The sequence below is a fragment of the Cuculus canorus genome, chromosome 25 (genome assembly GCF_017976375.1).
Source record: "Cuculus canorus isolate bCucCan1 chromosome 25, bCucCan1.pri, whole genome shotgun sequence".
Taxonomy (NCBI): Eukaryota; Metazoa; Chordata; class Aves; order Cuculiformes; family Cuculidae; genus Cuculus; species Cuculus canorus.
The window spans coordinates 4,842,230-4,860,895 of NC_071425.1; the positions used below are offsets into that span (position 1 = coordinate 4,842,230).

At 47.1% G+C, this 18,666-nt stretch overlaps 1 protein-coding gene across 18 annotated transcripts in view; it reads right to left on the reverse strand.

Annotated features, from left to right (window-relative positions):
* TANC2 (tetratricopeptide repeat, ankyrin repeat and coiled-coil containing 2) overlaps positions 1-18,666 on the reverse strand; it is a 225,301-nt gene that overhangs the window by 27,550 nt on the left and 179,085 nt on the right. For all 18 annotated transcript variants that reach the window (XM_054088176.1, XM_054088191.1, XM_054088186.1 and 15 more), the window contains 5 exons: positions 12,719-12,827; positions 7,757-7,879; positions 6,804-7,040; positions 4,487-4,672; positions 1,808-1,901 (listed from right to left, as the gene is read on the reverse strand). In XM_054088176.1, coding sequence (XP_053944151.1) covers positions 1,808-1,901; positions 4,487-4,672; positions 6,804-7,040; positions 7,757-7,879; positions 12,719-12,827 — 749 coding nt within the window. The remainder of the gene's footprint in view (positions 1-1,807; positions 1,902-4,486; positions 4,673-6,803; positions 7,041-7,756; positions 7,880-12,718; positions 12,828-18,666) is intronic.

Sequence of the window (18,666 nt, forward strand, 5' to 3'; positions counted from 1 at the left end):
AAATTGTGAGTTCATCAGTAGCAAAGCCTTTGTCCTGGTACCAGCGCTCAGCCATTTCATTTGGATAATTCCACAGGCAATGTCTTTCTTCTCCGATGAGGCCCTTATCTCCACTAATAATGGCACAATGCCTTTGCTGCGCAGTTATGGACCTGTGAGTGCAGGAGCTGCCTCTTTCCCTAACGCCCTGAGAGCGGCCTGGAGCAGCCTGGCCACCCGCCAGGCTCCTCGCTGGGACAACTCATCCTTCTTTGTCCTTTAAAGCTCAGAGGCAACGCCTTCTGAGAGACCCCACTTATTACAAGGCTCTAACAAGGCTACATTGTCAAACATAAAGGGTACAAACCAGCTCCAACTATAACCCTGTTCCCCCCCCTGCCCCCTCTCTAACCAGAAACACCCGGACCAAACCCTGAGCCACCCGCCAGCCACCGGCTGCACCCTTGGAGAGCGTCACTTCTAAACAAAGCTGACAGCATCACAATCCCTGCTTCGTTACCCAGACAGGAACATTATCTCGGTGCATTAACTTGACAGGAATATCATCAGGGATTCAAGGAGATTAGTGAGCCGAGTACAGAATCATAGAACTGTTTGATTGGAAAAGACCTTTGAGATCATCAAGTCCACAACTAAACCATCTCTGAGCACCTCATCTACTCCTTCTTTAACCACCTCCAGAGATGGTGACTCAACGACATCCTGGGCAGCCTCTGCCAAGTGCCTGAAAACCCTTTCAGTGAAGAAACTTTTCCCGATGTCTTATCTCTTCCTCTGGCACAACGTGAGGCCATTCTCTCTTGTCCTGTCGCTTGACACTTGGGAGAAGAGATCAGCACCCAACTTGCTACAACCTTCATTCAGGGAGTTGCAGAGAGCAATGAGGTCTCCCCTCAGCCTCCTTTTCTCCAGCCTAAACAACCCCAGGTCCCTCAGCTGCCTTTGGTAAGACTTGTTTTCCACCCCCGTCCCCAGCCTGTTCCCCTCCTCTGGATGTGCTCCAGGCCCACAATGTCCTTCTTGTAGTGAGGGGCCCAAAACTGAACCCAGGATTCAAGATACAGTCTCACCGATGCCGAGTCCAGGGGCACAATCACCTCCCCGCTCCCACTGGCCACACTGGTTCTGACACAGACAGATAATATTTATGAGGCCATTGGAGTTAAAAGCTAATAACTCCAAGCTGGAATATCTCAAAGAATGGAGATGATCGAGCAATTCACGTGTGTGAAGTGAAAAGGGAGAACAACTGCCTTTGAGATGGTAGAAGTTCAGAATGGAGAGTTTCTGCATTACACCCATCAATGCAAAAATACGGGATTATACAAAAGGACTTTTGCTTAATTACCAGGCGATAAAGAATGAGAAGTTTTCAGAAAATCAATGGATAACGTACCAGGCATGGAGCTGCACATCATGGGGAGGGAGACAGAGAAACAGGGAGATGCTTCCGATAAATACACCAAATATCAAGAGAAGAAGTGCAGAATCTTGTGTCCATCTCACTTAATGTGAGATGTTTCAGAGAAATTAGTGGCCCAGTTGTGAGAGATGCCGCACGCCTGCACGCTACAGCAAAGTGCCGGGAGCTACAGCAGCTCAGGAATTTCAAAAGCCACACTTCTCTTTTTGACTTGAGCTGAGAGCAAGCGCCATGCTGGCACCTGTAAATCACCTGAGATCAAATCAGAGGAACTGCTCCTTCTCCCTTCATCAGGACAACACCCAGGAGCAGGGATGCATCAGGCAACACAGAGACCGCGAACACGAACATGCAAGAAGCAGCTACAGCATCTACAGAAATCACCTGTCTCTCCCCACAGGCTGTCAAAGCTGTTGATTTGTGCTCGCTCCACCTCCTCTTCGTCTTTTTCTGGAAGATCGAGCAGGTAGGAGACAATCTGAAACAAAACGACATGTCAGCTCACGAACTTGGCTGTGTTATATTTAAACTGCTGACATCTTAACACGAGCTGAACACACAGAGGAAAAGGAACAGTCGCTGCCTGGCACCCTACGCTCGAGTCAATCTTCTTCCAGGGATCAATCACTGCTGCCCTGTAGGAGCAAAAAAAAACCCCCATGTGTCTTCACAGAACTGCACAGGATGAGCCTTTGTAGCACCAGTTTGCTATAACCATGTCTATTATAACGAGTTCATCGTAACTGTGTCCCAGAGGAGGCCACAAAGATGATCCAAGGACTGGAGCACCTCTGCTCTGAGGACAGGCTGAGAGAGTTGGGGTTGATCAGCCTGGAGAAGAGAAGGCTCCAGGGAGACCTTAGAGCAGCTTCCAGCACTGAAAAAGGGCTCCAGGAAAGCTGAGGAGGGGCTTTTCCAAGGGCCTGGAGTGATAGGATGAGGAGGAACGGCTTTAAGTTGGAAGGTGGAATATTTAGATTAGACATTAGGAAGAAATTCTTCCTGATGAGGGCGGTGAGACCCTGGCCCAGGTTGCCACGACAGCTGTGGCTGCCCCATGGCTTCAGGTGCTCAAGGCCAGGTTGGATGGGGCTTTGAGCAACCAGGGAGGTGTCCCTGCCCATGGCAGGGGGTTGGAACTGAATGGACTTAAAGGTCTTTTCCAACTCAATTCATTCCATAATTCTAAGATTCTGTGATTCTATTCTGCTACAGAAGAAGCGACACATGCAGTGGATACGCCTTCATCTGCAGGCTGCTCTGCGGCTGCCTTAAGCAGTGACGGAACCACAGCATGTCCAGCTGTATCCTGGTGGACTGCAAGGATAGGATCATTCCCTTTCACTGCTGAGGAAACTGAGTCACGGATAAGTGATATAACCATTAGCCTCTTCCTCATCTTAACCTCCAGCCCAAATGAAGTTCTTTCTGAAACTCTCAGCTCCTTTCTAACGAATACTGTTTTAACGAATATTGTTAAAAACGCTTCCGCTGTGTTTTTCTACCAGCTGCGGATGCTTGAACCCCAGAGAAGCAAATTAACTTCTTTACAGGGTAAATTAAAGGAATTAATTGACTGAAAATCAGCAGAAAATTTCAGGGCTTAGATCGTATGATGTGAGAAAGCAAAGGGCTAAGAGGAAAAGGGAGATTTTACTTCAGTGGCTGAAGGACAGAAATGTTTTTCTCATTCTGAGGAGACAATTACATGCTGCGGTCTGGGCTACAACCAGCATTTTCCAAGCACCTGGTGGAAGCCATGCCTGCCCTCCTGCCTGTGGGCACAGATGGAGAGGCACCAGACCCTGGAGGCAGGGATTTTGGTGACGAGTGCCGTTTTGCCATGCCCTGCCAGCAATGCTTTAGTGCTAAATGGGACATTGGGAATGACAGCGGCTCTGGGGGAAACCAGAAACCCCGGTGAGTGCCTGCGTGGAAGATGCCGTGGAGGTGCTGCCCATGGTGGTTCCACAGGTGACGCCTTATGCGCACGCTGCTGCCTTCAAGGGAGAGTGTGAGCTTGGTGTTGGTGACCCCCCAGCCCATGCTCGACTGCTGCGACGACCTTGTGTCACACAACTAAAGCATAAGGCTAATTCTGGTGTGGTTACGCGAGGGCAGAACCACAGCAAAGGCTCCGGTGTGGCTCCACTAGTGATTCAGATCACTTTATAAAGACGTTAAATACTTAGTTTATCACCAAAGTTGGAGCTAAAGAGCAAATTAATCATCAGCTCACATCTCCTCTGACTGCAAGCACCTCAAAACAGGGAACGACAGCATTTTCTATGAGCAGCCTCGCACCTTTTATGGTACATAAAACCTTCAACAATTGCAAATCTCATTTCTGTGAGTGATCAAGGTGACCAGTAGGATTTGGGGGGAAACCATTCTAACAGTTCCGTGCCCTGTTACGAGTTCTGTCCTCAGCATGCAGATCTTTAGGCTTTTGAAGTCACATTTGCTCCTAATTGCTTCAACTCACAGTCACTTAGCTAATAAGCATCTCCCAGCTTTCTTTAATTAGCTCCTCTGATCTGAGCACGGTACGGATGCTTTCATGGGTGATGCTTAACAAAAGCAAAATCCAAACTGAAGGAAATGAGAGGAGCTTAATTTAGCAAAGAAATGAACCAGTGCAAAAATCCTCAAAGTCTGCTTCTCAGTAGGAAAACCTACACCATTTCCCACATCATAAAGCTTTATCGGTATGACAGGAGCAAGGTCTTCGGCTCTTCTCTCCCCACAACATCCAGTCCGAACCTATGTGCTCTGGCGCTCTCCTAACAGCGCTGGAGTAAGCAACACACTGGCTTAAAGGTTTATTCCAACAACTTCAAGGCTTGTTATACTTTCCTCTCTTGGACACCTGCCCAGACCACAGGGTTTGCCAAGAGATCCATGAACCCTCCCGTGCCTGGGATGCGAAGGGGAGAAAGAGTAGGATAGAAGCAGCAGCTCCAAGACCTCCAGGCCTCTCTTTGGTCAATGTATTGGCTAGGAAACATAGTCAAGCTTTGGTTTCTTGCCCCGCAGAGGCAGTGCCGTGCTGGTAGGTCTTACCTCGGTGTAACCCATGCTGGCGGCGGCGATCAGTGCCTGCTGGATGGCGTGGCTCTTCTTAAACACCCCTTGCTGTTGCCCAGCCATCGTCCAGTCACATTGGATCAAGAACTTCACCACCTCCAAGTGTCCTCGGAGAGCAGCATGAACCAGGGCGCACTGACCGTTTTTGTCCAAATGATCCACCTTGAAAAGAGAGGACAAAATAAAACTAAGCCAAATCCCAGGCAAAACATCTTAGTTTCTTCAGAGTTTCCTGCGCTGGTTTTTAAATAATGTAAAATGTGCATTTTTTTCTGGTAAACCATTCCCTCCACGACCAGAAAACAACCATTTCCAAAACAGCTCTGCCCCAGGCTTAGGCATCCTCTTGGCCACAAGTGTTTGTTTTGGGTGAGGTACCGTTATTTTTAGCTTTTTTCAGTCTTCTTCAGACTCAACGACAACAAAAGCCTTTTCCCCTTTGTGTCCTGAAGTTCAGCACCTGTGTTTCCTTGTGGATTGAAATCACACACCGGTATCACCTCCTTCATCCAAATCCACAGCAGGAAAACCACCCTGTTTTCCAGAAACCATTTCTTTTCAGAGACAAAGAAGCGCTTCACTCTGCAGCAAATGCACAATGCAAACTCTGTGCTGGAAGAAGTCGATAAGAAACAGAGATCGCGTCTGGCAGCCCTGGAAGAACTTATTTGGTCGGCTTTTCAGGACAGGGCATGGTTTTCACTTGCTGCCTGAATGCATCAGCTGGGATTTGAAGGTCCTATTCCAACTCCAGTAAGTTGGATAAAACACATCAGCTACCATTCTCTCGTGGGTTAACCTCTTCGGTGCTCCACAATGTGTTATTTCTCATATTATTAAAATAATTATTATAGTAATATAATCCATTAATATTAATTATAGTTCTACAATACACATGAGAAATACTTCTTATATTATGACACATTACTATTATTAACATTTCTCATTCCTTAACTTACTCAGCAATCACTGTTGCAGTTTCTATGCCAGAGTCAAATAACTCAGACTTCAAACGAAACTCGCCTGGTTTTAGGGGGGTTGGAATGGGATGGGCTTGAAATTCCCTTCCAACTCAGCCCGTTCTATGATTCTATGCTCAAGGAAAAGTGGCAGCACTCTCCCATCGCATTTTGCAGCCCAAATATTCCCGTTCTCAGCAAGGGAATTCTGTTTCTTACCAACAAGTGTCAAGGAGTGTCTCAAAATATCCCAACAAATGGAAAATTCTCCTTTTCCTTCATGCTGTCCTCGCATCATTACAGACAAGATCTAAATAGGTCCCCCAGTCATCCTGACTCGCATACCAAAGCTATACAAACCCATATTTTGCTTTTTTCAACTGAAGCTAAACATACAGAGAAACCACAAATTGCTTCCAGGAGGCTCCACTTCAAAAATCAGCACAATTTTCTTCTTCAACAAAATATTTAAACTCGACTCATTATATACAATTAGAACTCCAAACACTCACCACAACGCTAAACAAAGGGTATTTTTCTAGGACAAGTCTGATAGAAGTTTTTGGCATATGTGTCTCAAGAAGACATTTAAAGGACACTCCATGCTGCAAAGGCAACATTGCCATTTTGACTTCGTGAGGTTCAAGGGCTTCTCCAGAACACCCTTCAGGAGACCATCAGTGAGGTGCGATCCGGAACTTCCTACCTCAGATCTGAACTTCTGACTACTAATTACTGACTATCAGAAGTTACTCAGCTTCGGGAGCAATGTGAGATTTTCAAAACCACCCCATTTTAGCAGAGACGCCAACCCTCCGCAGCAGCATCCTGGCTTCATCTGCTGGAGGACGTTCCTTAGCGAGCGTTACGAGGCGGCTGAGGGACCTCGGGTTGTTTAGACTGGAGGAGGCTGAGGGGAGACCTTATCACTGTCTACAACTCCCTGAAAGAAGGTTGTGGTGAGGTGGGTGCTGGGCTCTTCTCCCAAGTGACAGGTGGTAGGATGAGAGGAAATGGCCTCAAGTTGCCCAAAGGCATCTTCAGATTAGATATTAGGAAAAATTTCTCCACTAAAAGGGTCATCGAGCACTGGCAGAAGCTGCCCAGGGAGGCGGTGGAGTTCCCATCCCTGGAGGGATTTAAAAGACGGGTAGACGAGGTGCTCAGGGATGGTTCACTAGTGGACAAGTACGGTTTGACTCGATGATTTCAAAGGTCTTTTCCAACCAAGCGATTCAGTGTTTCTGTCTCACATCCTGCCTGCAGCTCGTGCCCTGTCTCGCAGAAACACAAAGCAGTTTACATCAACTTTTAGAGGAACGCGCTCACTGTACCTTAGCCCGTTTCTTGCACAGCAGCACAACGATACTTAGAAATCCAGCAGCAGCCGCGTAGCCAAGGGGCGTCAGGCCACTTTCTGAAGCGGCATCTACATTGGCCCCAAACTCCAGGAGCAAAGCCACCATCTCCGTGTAACCCAAGTGGGATTGGACACACAAAATGGGGGCATTGTTCAGAACTTCAGTCCGGTAATTCACGTTTGCACCTCCTAAAATCAGCAACCGACTGACCTGCACGGGGAAAGAAGAGCTCCCGTTAGCTGAGCTTTATGCAGAGACATCAGTTTATCATCACGGCAACAACAATGTAGAACCCGAACACTCTGCACTTTGCAAGCAGAGAGAGAAGGACACAAAATATCCAGTAAAAACCCTCCCAAATATAGGGTCCTATTTTAGGCATTTTTGCCCATATGGGAAGGAGCTGGGGCAAACACGTCTCCAGATGAAGGACATCATGAAATCTGTATCACTGAAATCCTTCCTGCTGTAGAGGTTTAAGCTAACACATTTATCCTCTCCAATGCAAATGGGCATAATGTGCTTGAACCACCACGTGCTGTTGTGTTTGGTGTCTTAGTGCCTCTCTAAGCCAGAGCCCCTTGGCCAGGCTGTCCAATTGCAACACCAGTTGTTGCATCCCACATCTCTGGGGAGGAAAAATGCAAGTGAACCATTTTGCTACTCGCTAGCTTCAATTAAAAGGAGATCCCTGGTCTAAAGAGAAGGGCTGATGGATCATCCCAGATGGTGACAAAATCCCAACCAAACTGACACCCTCTTCCAGCTCAAGATGAATGCCCAGCAAGGTGCTCAGGGCTGCCAAGGATGGGACCGCTGCTGTGGGCAGGCAGTTAGAGCGAACGAGCTGTGTGTGGCTACTGTGCATCACAGGGAGCTTCTTGTATGAGCTCTGAACCCTCCCAGCTCTCCTCCTCCTCCAGTACCTTTATGTTTGGAGTGTAGAGATTTCTCAGAGATGCCAAAGCCATCGAAAGACCTTCGGTGCTGTAGGAGATCCAAAGCCCTTGAAGGATGGAGGAAGATACTCCGACTTTTTTACTCAGGCCCTAAAAAAGAAAAGACGACTTAGACACAAGCTTACAAACACACTCCAGTTACACTGGGCAGATCCTCCTGGGTTGCTGGACTTCAAAGAGTTTCAAGACATTACCAGTTGTACACCAGACAACGTGCCAGATTGCCATATCCAACCTCGGCAGTGAATTAAATCAGCCTGTAAGAAATAACTCGCACGGGTACCGTAGCCATTCCCAAGGTCAAGGAGAGGCAGGATTAAACCGTGAGCAACCTGAATCCACTCAGCATGCCCAGAAAATGTCTTGCTAAGGAGCACAGTTTCTTTCTTCTTTAACGAAGTACACAGAACTGATTTCTTTATTAGTCACACAGTTAAACTGGATGACAATATCTGTTCACAGTGAGTTAAATTAAGGAAGTCTCAACCACAGCCTGGATCAGTGTATCTCATACCAGGCTGTCCTCAACCTTTCCGGCTAGCGTTCGTGACCAGGCTGTACATAGGACATCTAAGCTCCGGCCCAGGTTGCCTGGAGAAGCTGTGCCTGTCCCATCCCTGGAGATGTTCAAGGCCAGGTTGGATGGGGCTTGGAGCAACCAGATCTAGTGCGAGGTGTCCCTGCCCATGGCAGGGGGTTGGAACTGGATGGGCTTTGAGGTCCCTTCCATCCCAACCCATTCCATGATTCCATGACCTCTTCTACCTGGGATCCAGGATGTGTTTTTTCTTATCTCCATTTGACATAAATGAACAACCCATGCAATTCTCACTGATGGAAGGACTTGATTTGCGGTGTGAGGGAGATTTTAAACCACTGCAGAATCTCTTCCAGTCCTACAACAGGGCCTCAAGTTTCACTGCCTAACTGGAATCTTCTGGAATAGAATTCAAGCTTCGGACTTCATATTTTACTGAGCTTTATTTTCTCTTTGCAAGACTCTTTTCCATATCTGAAGATTATTGATCATGACCGAATACAGTAGGAGAGGAAAGGATAATTTGATATATTGAGCAATGATATTGCTTACTATAGACATTAGGAAGAATTTCTTCACCACAAGAGCAGCGAGCCACTGGCCCAGGTCGCCCAGGGACGCTGTGGCTGCCCCATCCCTGGAGGTGTTCAAGGCCAGGTTGGTTGGGCCTTGGGCAGCCTGAGCCAGTGGGAAGTGTCCCTGCCCACGGCAGGGGGGTTGGAACTGGATGATCTTTAAGGTCCTGTCCAACCCAAACTATTCTATGATTCTATAATCTACATGCTTTTTTTAACTCCCTCAGTGACAGAGACTCCACCACTTCCAAGGAATCTATGATTCTATGATCTTTTTCCAGCAACGCCAGCTGGCAGAGCACAGAACTGCTAAGCGAGTTCCCTCTCCTATCGGAGAAGCAGAATTGCTTTGCAGCCAACAGATGGGAGCAAACAGCTGGATCGGAGAGGAGAGGAGCGGCTTTGCATCTCCAGCAAGGAGCTGTGTTGTGCTCCGTTGCGTGACGCGGCTACGCCCCATACGTTGCTCTTCTGCTATCGATTGCCCATTAAATCCTCCTGTTTCCATGGAAACCGTGCAGATACCTTTAATTCTGTTTTGATACGCAAACCCTGATTTTGACTTCCTTACACACCGCGCGGTCCTTTTTATCTGTGCAAAGCAACAGCAGCGCCTTCCAGTGTGGTAAATCCTGTGCCAGGAGGACACAGACGGTGCAGGGCGGTAGGAGGAAAAGCAGCAGCAAAAGAGGGGATTTATTTCCTCTAAAGGAAGATGGGCAGGAATCATCATCTGAGCCTGCGGCTGGACGCAGTTGTGGACCTCTAATACCTACGTGTGAAAGATATTCTGAAGTATCGCATCAGCCATCAACAGATTTGTCACTCGAAGTGGTTTTACCATAAAAAGAAGCAACAGATTAGACAAGCTCTTATAAATAACAACTCCATGTACTTGTTTTCTTCAAAATTCAGGGAGCTAAATACAGCAAAATAGCTCCTGGTGTGAAGAGGCAGAAAAAGAGCTCAGGAATTTTAGCCACCATTAAATGCTGCTTTTGAAACGACACAATGCCGAGGCCAGGATTAAATTTCAGCGAACTCGGTACAGTATAATTGAACAAATGGGAAAGGGTTTTATAATAAACGGTTAAAATAATTTAAAAATAGTTGTAATACTACCAAGCCCACAAATAGGCTGTGTGAGTCACCATCAGGACTGAGGGAAAGAGTAGGTACTTTCAGAGTAGCCATTGGAAGATAATCACACGTGCTGTAAAACTGTAACCGCTCTATCGGAACACGGAAACTCAGATATTAGTGCAAAGCATAAAAGATGACATTTAGGCTTTAAAGAATTAACAGATTCAGCACAATTCTCATGCAGCTGCTGAAACAAAACTGCACTGCTTCAAGCACTGGAACCAGCTGCCCACGGCAGCGGTGGAGTCTCCAATTTAGTCGGAGGCAGGTGGTTGCAGGTCTCTTCTCCCAAATAACAAGTGCTAGGATGAGAGGAAATGGCCCCAAGTTGCGCCAGAGGAGGGTTAGATTGGGTGTTAAGAAGAATTTCTTTACTGAAAGAGCGGCAAAGCCCCAGCAGAGGCTGCCCCGGGGAGTGGGGGAGTCTCCATCCCTGGAGGGGTTCAAAAAGCGAGTAGACATGGCACCTCAGGACATGGTTTAGTCGGCATAGCGGGGCTGGGCTGATGGTTGGACTGGATGAGCTTAGACGGCTGTTCCAACCTTAATGATTCTATTTCTCCTTTTTACAGATCATACAAACCTTTTCTGTTTCCCTTTCCTGCCCAGAATTGTAAAGCAGATCAAGTCCTTCGGCAAAAAACAAATCCCAACTTGACTCAACATCAAAACACCACCAGTGATTTCCACTTCATGGGACCATCCGGCACAGGATCAAGGCCAGATCACGCATACTTCATCTGAATAACTTCGCAAACTCCACACAACTCCAGTTTTTAAGCAGACTTGGCTTTTTTTCAGCCTGTTCTCTTGTGTGCAGATGACAGAATCCTTATTTCTAACTTAAAGCTTCTTCTGCTCTTTGGCCGTCATCCCTTTCAACCCAAGATCTTGATACAGCTTGTTTTCAAGGACCATCAAATGCCTTTACATCCCCATAGCTGCCAAAGTGAGTGTTCCTGCCTATAATTGTCATTGCATTATCCATTTGGGGAGGAGGGACATGATTTCTGGATCACTGACATTTTAGCTAACTAATTAAAGATGGAATTAGAGACTTCTCTTGGGTTGATATGCAAAACATACGTCAGCCTAAAGTTTGGGTCTTCTTGTATCATTACTGCACGTCTGTTCTTGCCCCTTCATTCTATGCCAGGCTTTCCAAGCTGGGTTTCCATATGCTCCTGTTAAGACTGGTAATTGCTTTAAAAGACTAAAGCATTTGTACTTTTCTTTTCTCCCCCAAACTGTTTGAGGATGTTTGCGTATAAAGAAGAAAACCAGCAGATCTCAGCCATCAAGCAAAGAAGAGAACATGAAGGCTTCTTCACACCTATCTATGAATCGCTTTGTGTTGTGCATCACTGAGTTTTTTGCATCTGGAAATTCACGGAATGGGTTGGGTTGGAAGGGACCTCAAAGCCCATCCAGTTCCACCCCCTGCCATGGGCAGGGACACCTCCCACTGGATCCGGTTGCTCCAAGCCCCATCCAACCTGGCCTTGAACCCCTCCAGGGATGGGGCAGCCACCACTGCTCGGGGCAACCTGGGCCAGGGCCTCCCCACCCTCACAGGAAAACATTTCTTCCTAATGTCTGATCTAAATCTTTCTTCTTCGAAGTTAAAGCCATTCCTCCTTGTCCTATCACTCCATGCCTACAGGCACGTAGTCTACAGGCAACTCATCCACTTAATGAAAATTCTCTGTTTGGAGACTGAAACTCAGTTACTTTTTCTGCTGTGAAGTGTGAAACAACGAGGATTTGGAACCAGATTTAGCTGTAAACGGCAGATGAATAGTAAACTCACTGCTGAATTTGGCCTTGGGGAAGTAACCCCAAATGCGAAAGGTTTGCACTGATGGGGGAATGCGCCGAGCTGCGGTTCATCCCTTCAGCTCCAGTGATCGCTTTGCCGAACAGAAAATTCAGCACAGGGATCTCAATAAATAAATCCAACAGGAATGGCACAAGTGATCTGTTTGCTCTAAAAATACAGGGGTGCCACCGTTCTTAAGTTCACGAAATCGTAGAGAGATCAGAGAAAATCATAGCCTCCTTTTTACCAGCGTTAAGCACGCACAGATCCCAAGACTTTTAAGGAATTCCATATTTCTCTGATCTTACAAATCCATCTTCTCATTCCCATCATCTGGTGTGTGGCCAACAGGCAAAAGAATGACAATTTATGGGTCATATTGATCCTTACATTCAAGTTTGCCTTTCCATTACCCGTGTGTTAAATGTCTGTATGAAGAGCAAAAAGGACCCACCATGAGACATTAAGGACCATAAGATCTTCCCTTTCCAACCAGCATTTTGGGTTGGATTCTTCAAACTCACTCCTTTTAAATGATTTCTTTTTTCTAAATGTTTTTTTCTACAACGAAATCATCTCCCATGGGGAGAGAAATCTTTTCGGGTAGAAAAGTAATTTTAGGTAAGGAGGCTATGTGCTGAATTTATAGTCTGGGGGACGGTTTAATTTCAAGGTATTCTTATAAACCACTGCCAATTTTCTACAGCTCATTTCTACACGTTTCAGCTGCCTGAAGCAATCACACCTCTTCCAGCAAACCCTAAACCGAGACGAGACCGAAGACTGCCAGCGCTGGCAGATTCCACACAATGGTGATGAGGTTGGCGGAAAGACTTCATTTTCATTTTTGTTACCTTAAAAATATGTGCTTTGAGAATGTGATGTCCCAGCTCAATCGTTTGCTGTCGATTTAGTTTTCCTTCCTGACGGGAAAACCAGAAGGCAAGCAGTGTGTGGCCACTCCTAGAAGCAGAAGAGAGAGTAGGTCAGGATTTGTTTGTAACATCAATACAAGAACTTCCGACAACAAGTTTTGCTCCCACTAAGCCTTCAAACTCATCCAGCTTTGGGAAACAGAGCTGGAGCGATTCTCCCTGGTAAACCAGTAACTGATGGCATCCTTGATTACTGGCGATCGCTGAGAGCTCAAAAATCCCCAAACATCGGAGGATAGCAAAAATAAAATGATATCTTTGCTATGAGCAGACATAGGTTTGGAAACACCAGAGGCACAACTTCAAGCAAGCTGAAATGCTACTTTTGCAGTCATTTTGTAGAGTAGAACTGTAGGTAGAAAGCACAGCCCCAATCCTGAATGCATTAGAAAATGACTTTTATAAAGTATCCACACATTAAAAAACCCCATTCTTTAGATGAGAGCTACATTTTCCATCGTGTGACACATCCTGCAGAGCAAAGCAACTTTATTTCCACACCAAAAACTCTTTCTGAGCACATTCTTCAGCTTTTCTAGTAATAAAGATGCTTCTGGCAACGACCTACCAGGTTGACAAACAAAGCAAATGAACCGAGCTACACACAGAGCCCTGCTTGATGCAAAATATAATAAACCAGGCATCAATTTCCACCGGGAACCGTGGCCATTACTGATATTTTTTAACATAAATATCAGCCGGTAACACAAATTTCAGCTGGTAACACAAGTTCAGCGTGGTTGAGTCTCCTCAAAGGCGCAAGAAGCTGATTCTCCGTTCACGCACGGTGCCAAACCATCAAGTTTTGCAAACCATTGCCGGACGAGATTGGCAAATACTGCCCAGCGGGCACACAGGGATGAAAGAGCAGGAGGTGGGCAAGCAGGGCAGCATGAAAGAGCAGGAGATGGGCAAGCAGGGCAGGATGAAAGAGCAGGAGATGGGCAAGCAGGGCATGATGAAAGAGCAGGAGATGGGCAAGCAGGGCAGGATGAAAGAGCAAGAAATGGGCAAGCAGGGCAGGATGAAAGAGCAGGAGATGGGCAAGCAGGGCAGGATGAAAGAGCAGTAGATGGGCAAGCAGGGCAGGATGAAAGAGCAGGAGATGGGCAAGCAGGGCAGGATGAAAGAGCAGGAGATGGGCAAGCAGGGCAGGATGAAAGAGCAGGAGATGGGCAAGCAGGGCAGGATGAAAGAGCAGGAGATGGGCAAGCAGGGCAGGATGAAAGAGCAGGAGATGGGCAAGCGGGGCAGGATGAAAGAGCAGGAGGTGGGCAAGCAGGGCAGGATGAAAGAGCAAGAAATGGGCAAGCAGGGGTGGAGGCCACCGAGACTCCTCGCTTGGATCTCAGGGGTCTGGGGAGCTACAGTTTTCTTGGTTTTGCCAAGAAATTAGTATTTTCTAAGCCCCCAGGTACTCCCAAGGGAGTCCTTTTTAACCCACTTCATTTCTGGAACAGAATAAAAATGTGACTACACATACATGCAATCAAACCCTTCCAGCCAAAGAAAATAAAATACGATATCAACCATGGCTTTAAAGGGCTTTTAAGGACAGGGAACGTTGTTAGCTCATCACTGTTTGGTAAAGCAGAAAAGTTCTTTTTGTGGCCAAATGGCACGTAAATATTATGGAAGGGAAGAAGCTTTCATGCTGGTTGGGATTTACGAGTGCCATCTCCATCCTGGAAGAATGATCATCTCTGCCTCCAAAGAAACTCTGAATGAAAGCAAAACACTTGTAACACCATGGCCAGGTGTTTGGCCAGCCAGCCTCATCTTGGACCACGGATAACACACGGATCCATTTTAGCAAAGCCCCATAAGGTTGTGTCAGACCTTGTGGTCCTGGTGAGATGTGGACAAGTGTCTGCTGGAGAAGAGACACGGAAAACACAATGCCTTTTTCTTACAAGGTAGGACTTGATCCCCAGGTCTTGAGAGGTTAAAGAGCACGGCATTTCCATGTCATAAATCAACAGTTTCATTGCTGAATAACTCTACTGCGCCTCTGCAAAATGCAATTGAGTGTATGGAGGTTCCATCAACTCAAATAACCAACTGCTGCCTGAAATATTTTTACTGACCTTCACTCTTAGGGTGATTTGAGCTTCAAAAGGAACTGAAACCTCTTTTTTTCGCACCCATTTCCATGCGTCTGTGCTGTGAGGATTCTCCGTACGGCACCAACAGAAGGGACAAAACATAAAAAGCTGGGAAAACAGAAGGCCCTTGGAAGCAGTTGTAGCACCTTAAGTTATCCACAGCTTGATGCCTTGCCATCCTTTGGCTCTTCCCCTTTTTGTTCTCCATCTTTGGAGTAGGAGGAGAACATCAGGTCACATGCTTTTAAAGGAGACAGACAAAACTATCGGTTCATTGCACTGATTAACCTTCAGGAGTGCCCATGGAAAGGAGAAGCAGATCAGAAGGAAACAAAGGGCGGTGAAATACAGCTTGAGTGTTGCCAGATCCGGCTGCAAGTCAAGGAGCAGCTCCAATTGCTCCATTTCATCCATCCCCGTTCAGGAAGATTACCAAACCCTATAATCACTCTAATACACTCAACGCGTCTCAATAGCTCATCAGACGCACAATGCTGGGCTCATGGCTTGGAGAAGAGCCAAGCCAGTTACCTCCACTGAAAGGTTAGTTGTGCAAGCTCATCCAGAGCCATCAGCTCATTTCCTGTGCAGGCTGGTGACTGCTAACCTTGGCTTTCTGCTCCAGACCCTGTAACCACCTTCTCTACCTTTATTTTTCCTGTCACAGAAGGAGAAATCATAGAATTGTGGAATGATTTGGGTTAGAAGGGACCTCAAAGTCCACCCAGTTCCACCCCCTGCCATGGGCAGGGACATAACTGGATTTTGTTGCTCCAAGCCCCATCCAACCTGGCCTTGAACCCCTCCAGGGATGGGGCAGCCACCACTGCTCTGGGCAACCTGAGCCAGGGCCTCCGCACACTCACTGTGAACAATTTCTTCCTAATGCCTAATCTAAATCTCCCCCTTTCCAATTTAAAACCATTTCCCCTTGTCCTATCACTCCAGGCCCTTGGAAAAAGTCCCTCCCCAGCTTTCCTGAAGCCCCTTTCAGTCCTGGAAGCTGCTCTAAGGTATCTCCAGAGCCTTCTCTTCTCCAGGCTGAACAACCCCAGCTCTCTCAGTCTGTGCTCTTAGCAGAGGTGCTCCAGCCCTTGGATCATCTTCATGGCCTCCTCTGGACTCCTTTCAACACTTGCATCTCGTTCTTCTGTTGGAGAGTCCAGAACTGGACACAGAACTCCAGGTGGGGTCTCAGAAGAGTGGAGTAGAGGGGCAGAAGAAGTTGAAGGCCAATCAAATCAGAAGCACGGAGCAGACGAGCAATCAAATAACACCAGTCCTTGGCTTCATGATGGGAAACTCTTTGAAAACATCTGGGAAGGCTCTGAATGGAGCTGTAACTGCATTAAGCTAAGCGTGAACTAAGATCCAGAAACTTCTGATGTACCTTCTCTTGCGGCAAGAGACACAGCAGCCCTGATTTCTGAACTGCTTTTCAGCTGCTGCTGGTGGGGCATTTACCGAGATGCACGATTTGGCTCTTCTGAAGAAGGCATGTATGAACTCTTCCAGAATAAAATAGTGCTCATGAGTAATACATTACCTCCGCAATGCTTCCCAGACCTTGGCTTTGGGCTTGTTGATAAATACTTGCAGCCACTTGTTCTGTCAGCGCTAATTGCATGCTCGACCAGACTCCAACAGCCCGGACTTTTTGTCTTCTGGAACACAGCAGAGGATGGCGGTAATGATTTCTACATCAAGGAGCTCAGTGAAATGATTTGCTTTGAATTTCGCCACTGCAGAGTTTATCATCAGAGATTTTTCTATTTTTAATGTATGATTTCTTTTTTTTTTGTGAAAAATTAATAGCGCTGCCAGCTCAGCTCCGGCAGCTTTTGTCTGCTCGCGCGGGCTGCCTCCGTCGGCCCAGATGTGCATGTATACATATCTATAAAGCCATGAAAATGGGTCTTCATCCTTCCAAGCCCCTGCACAGCATGAACCAGCGCAAGACAGAGCAGCCAACCATGTCCTGGGCTGCATCAGAAGAAGCGTGGCCAGCAGGATCAGGGAGGGGATTCTCCCTCTCTAATCCACACTTGTGAGATCTCATCTGGAGTACTGTGTCCAGTTCTGGAATCCCCAACAAAAGAAGGAGATAGAACTGTTGGAACGAGTCCGGAGGAGGCCATGGAGATGATCCAACAGCTGGAGCACCTCCCATCTGAGGACAGGCTGAGAGAGCTGGGGTTGTTCAGCCTGGAGAAGACTCCAGAGAAACCTTAAAGCAGCTTCCAGCACTGAAAGGGGCTCCAGGAAAGCTGGGGATGGATTTTTTACAAAGGCCTGGAGTGATAGGACAAGGGAGAATGGTTTTAAATTGGAAGGGAGAAGATTTAGATTAGACATTAGGAAGAAACCGTTCACAATAAGTGTGGTGAGGCTCTGGCCCAGGTTGTCCAGAGCAGTGGTGGCTGCCCCATCCCTGGAGGCGTTCAAGGCCAGGTTGGATGGGGCTTGGAGCAACCTGATCCTCTTGTCCTATCATTTGTTACTTGGGAGAAGAGACCAGCATCCACCTCACTACAACCTCATTTCAGGCAGTTGTAGACAGAGATGAGGTCTCCTTTCATCCTCCTTTTCTGCAGGCTGAAAAGCTCCAGGTCCCTCAGCCTCCTCTCCTAACCCTTGTTCTCCAGCGCCTTCCCCAGCTCTGTTCCCCTTCTCCAGACACGCTCCAGCCCCTCAATGTCTTTCTTGCAGTGAGGAGCCCCAACTGAACCCAAGATTTGAGGTGTGGCTTCACCAACGCTGACTACAGGGGCACAATCCCTTCCCACCTAAGAAGCAAGACAGAGCGAAGTCAGGGCTGCTCTCTCCCAATCCACTGAAAGATGCCTCTGCTCCGTAAGCAGGTCTCAAGACCTGAAGAATTGAAACAAGAGGAAGAAATTAAGCACCATTTCTTTCTTCGGTCACCACTGACCTGTCTCTGATTAACTCACCTCCTCTCATCGTGGTGGCTCAGTGCCACTGAATGGATTGCTCCCTGAATAGTTTCTTCCATCTAGACATGGAAATGGAAGAGCAAACAGGAGTTTGCAGTCCAGAAGGAAAGAAAAAGATTTTATGAGGACAGTAACTCAAGACACTAAATATATTCAACCCCCCCTCTGCATCCGAATGCTTGGGTTGCATGTTTAATGAGCCAGTTAGAACAAGCTGCTCTACTGATGTCCTTTATGGTGGCAGCAATCACATCTGCTCTCCATCTCATCTGTCATGATTTATAATCTGCCTCTCATTTCTTCTCTTCTCTTCTCTCCCAACTGATGCTGTAGCTGTGGCCCTGCCCATGATTTCAGAGGAAAAACCTGCAGCTCAGCCGCTTTGGCGCTTTGCTACAAAGGGAGACATGACAGGAATGAGCTCAAGTCTCTTCTTCAGTGAAGAACCTGTCCTGAACCCCACATCACGCAAACATTGGCCTCTGATGCTCAGAGAAGTCCCTGTTGCAGCTGCCCAACTTGCTGCTGATGGCTTTCATCAGTTATTTTCAGCTCTGTATTTCTGCATGAGATTACAGCTCACATCTAGAGACGCTGGTGACGCGGGTACTTGCACAAAATAAGTTTCCTATATTGATTTTGTTGAGCTATTGCCCATTCTTTTTACAGGTCCAAATGTGCCAGGTTACAGTCATGGAATCAGCAGGAACAGAGAGGGATTCTCTCCCTCTACTCTTGCGAGACCTCACCTGGAGTCCTGTGACCAGTTCTGGAGTCCCCAAGAGAAGAAAGAGATGGAACTGTTGGA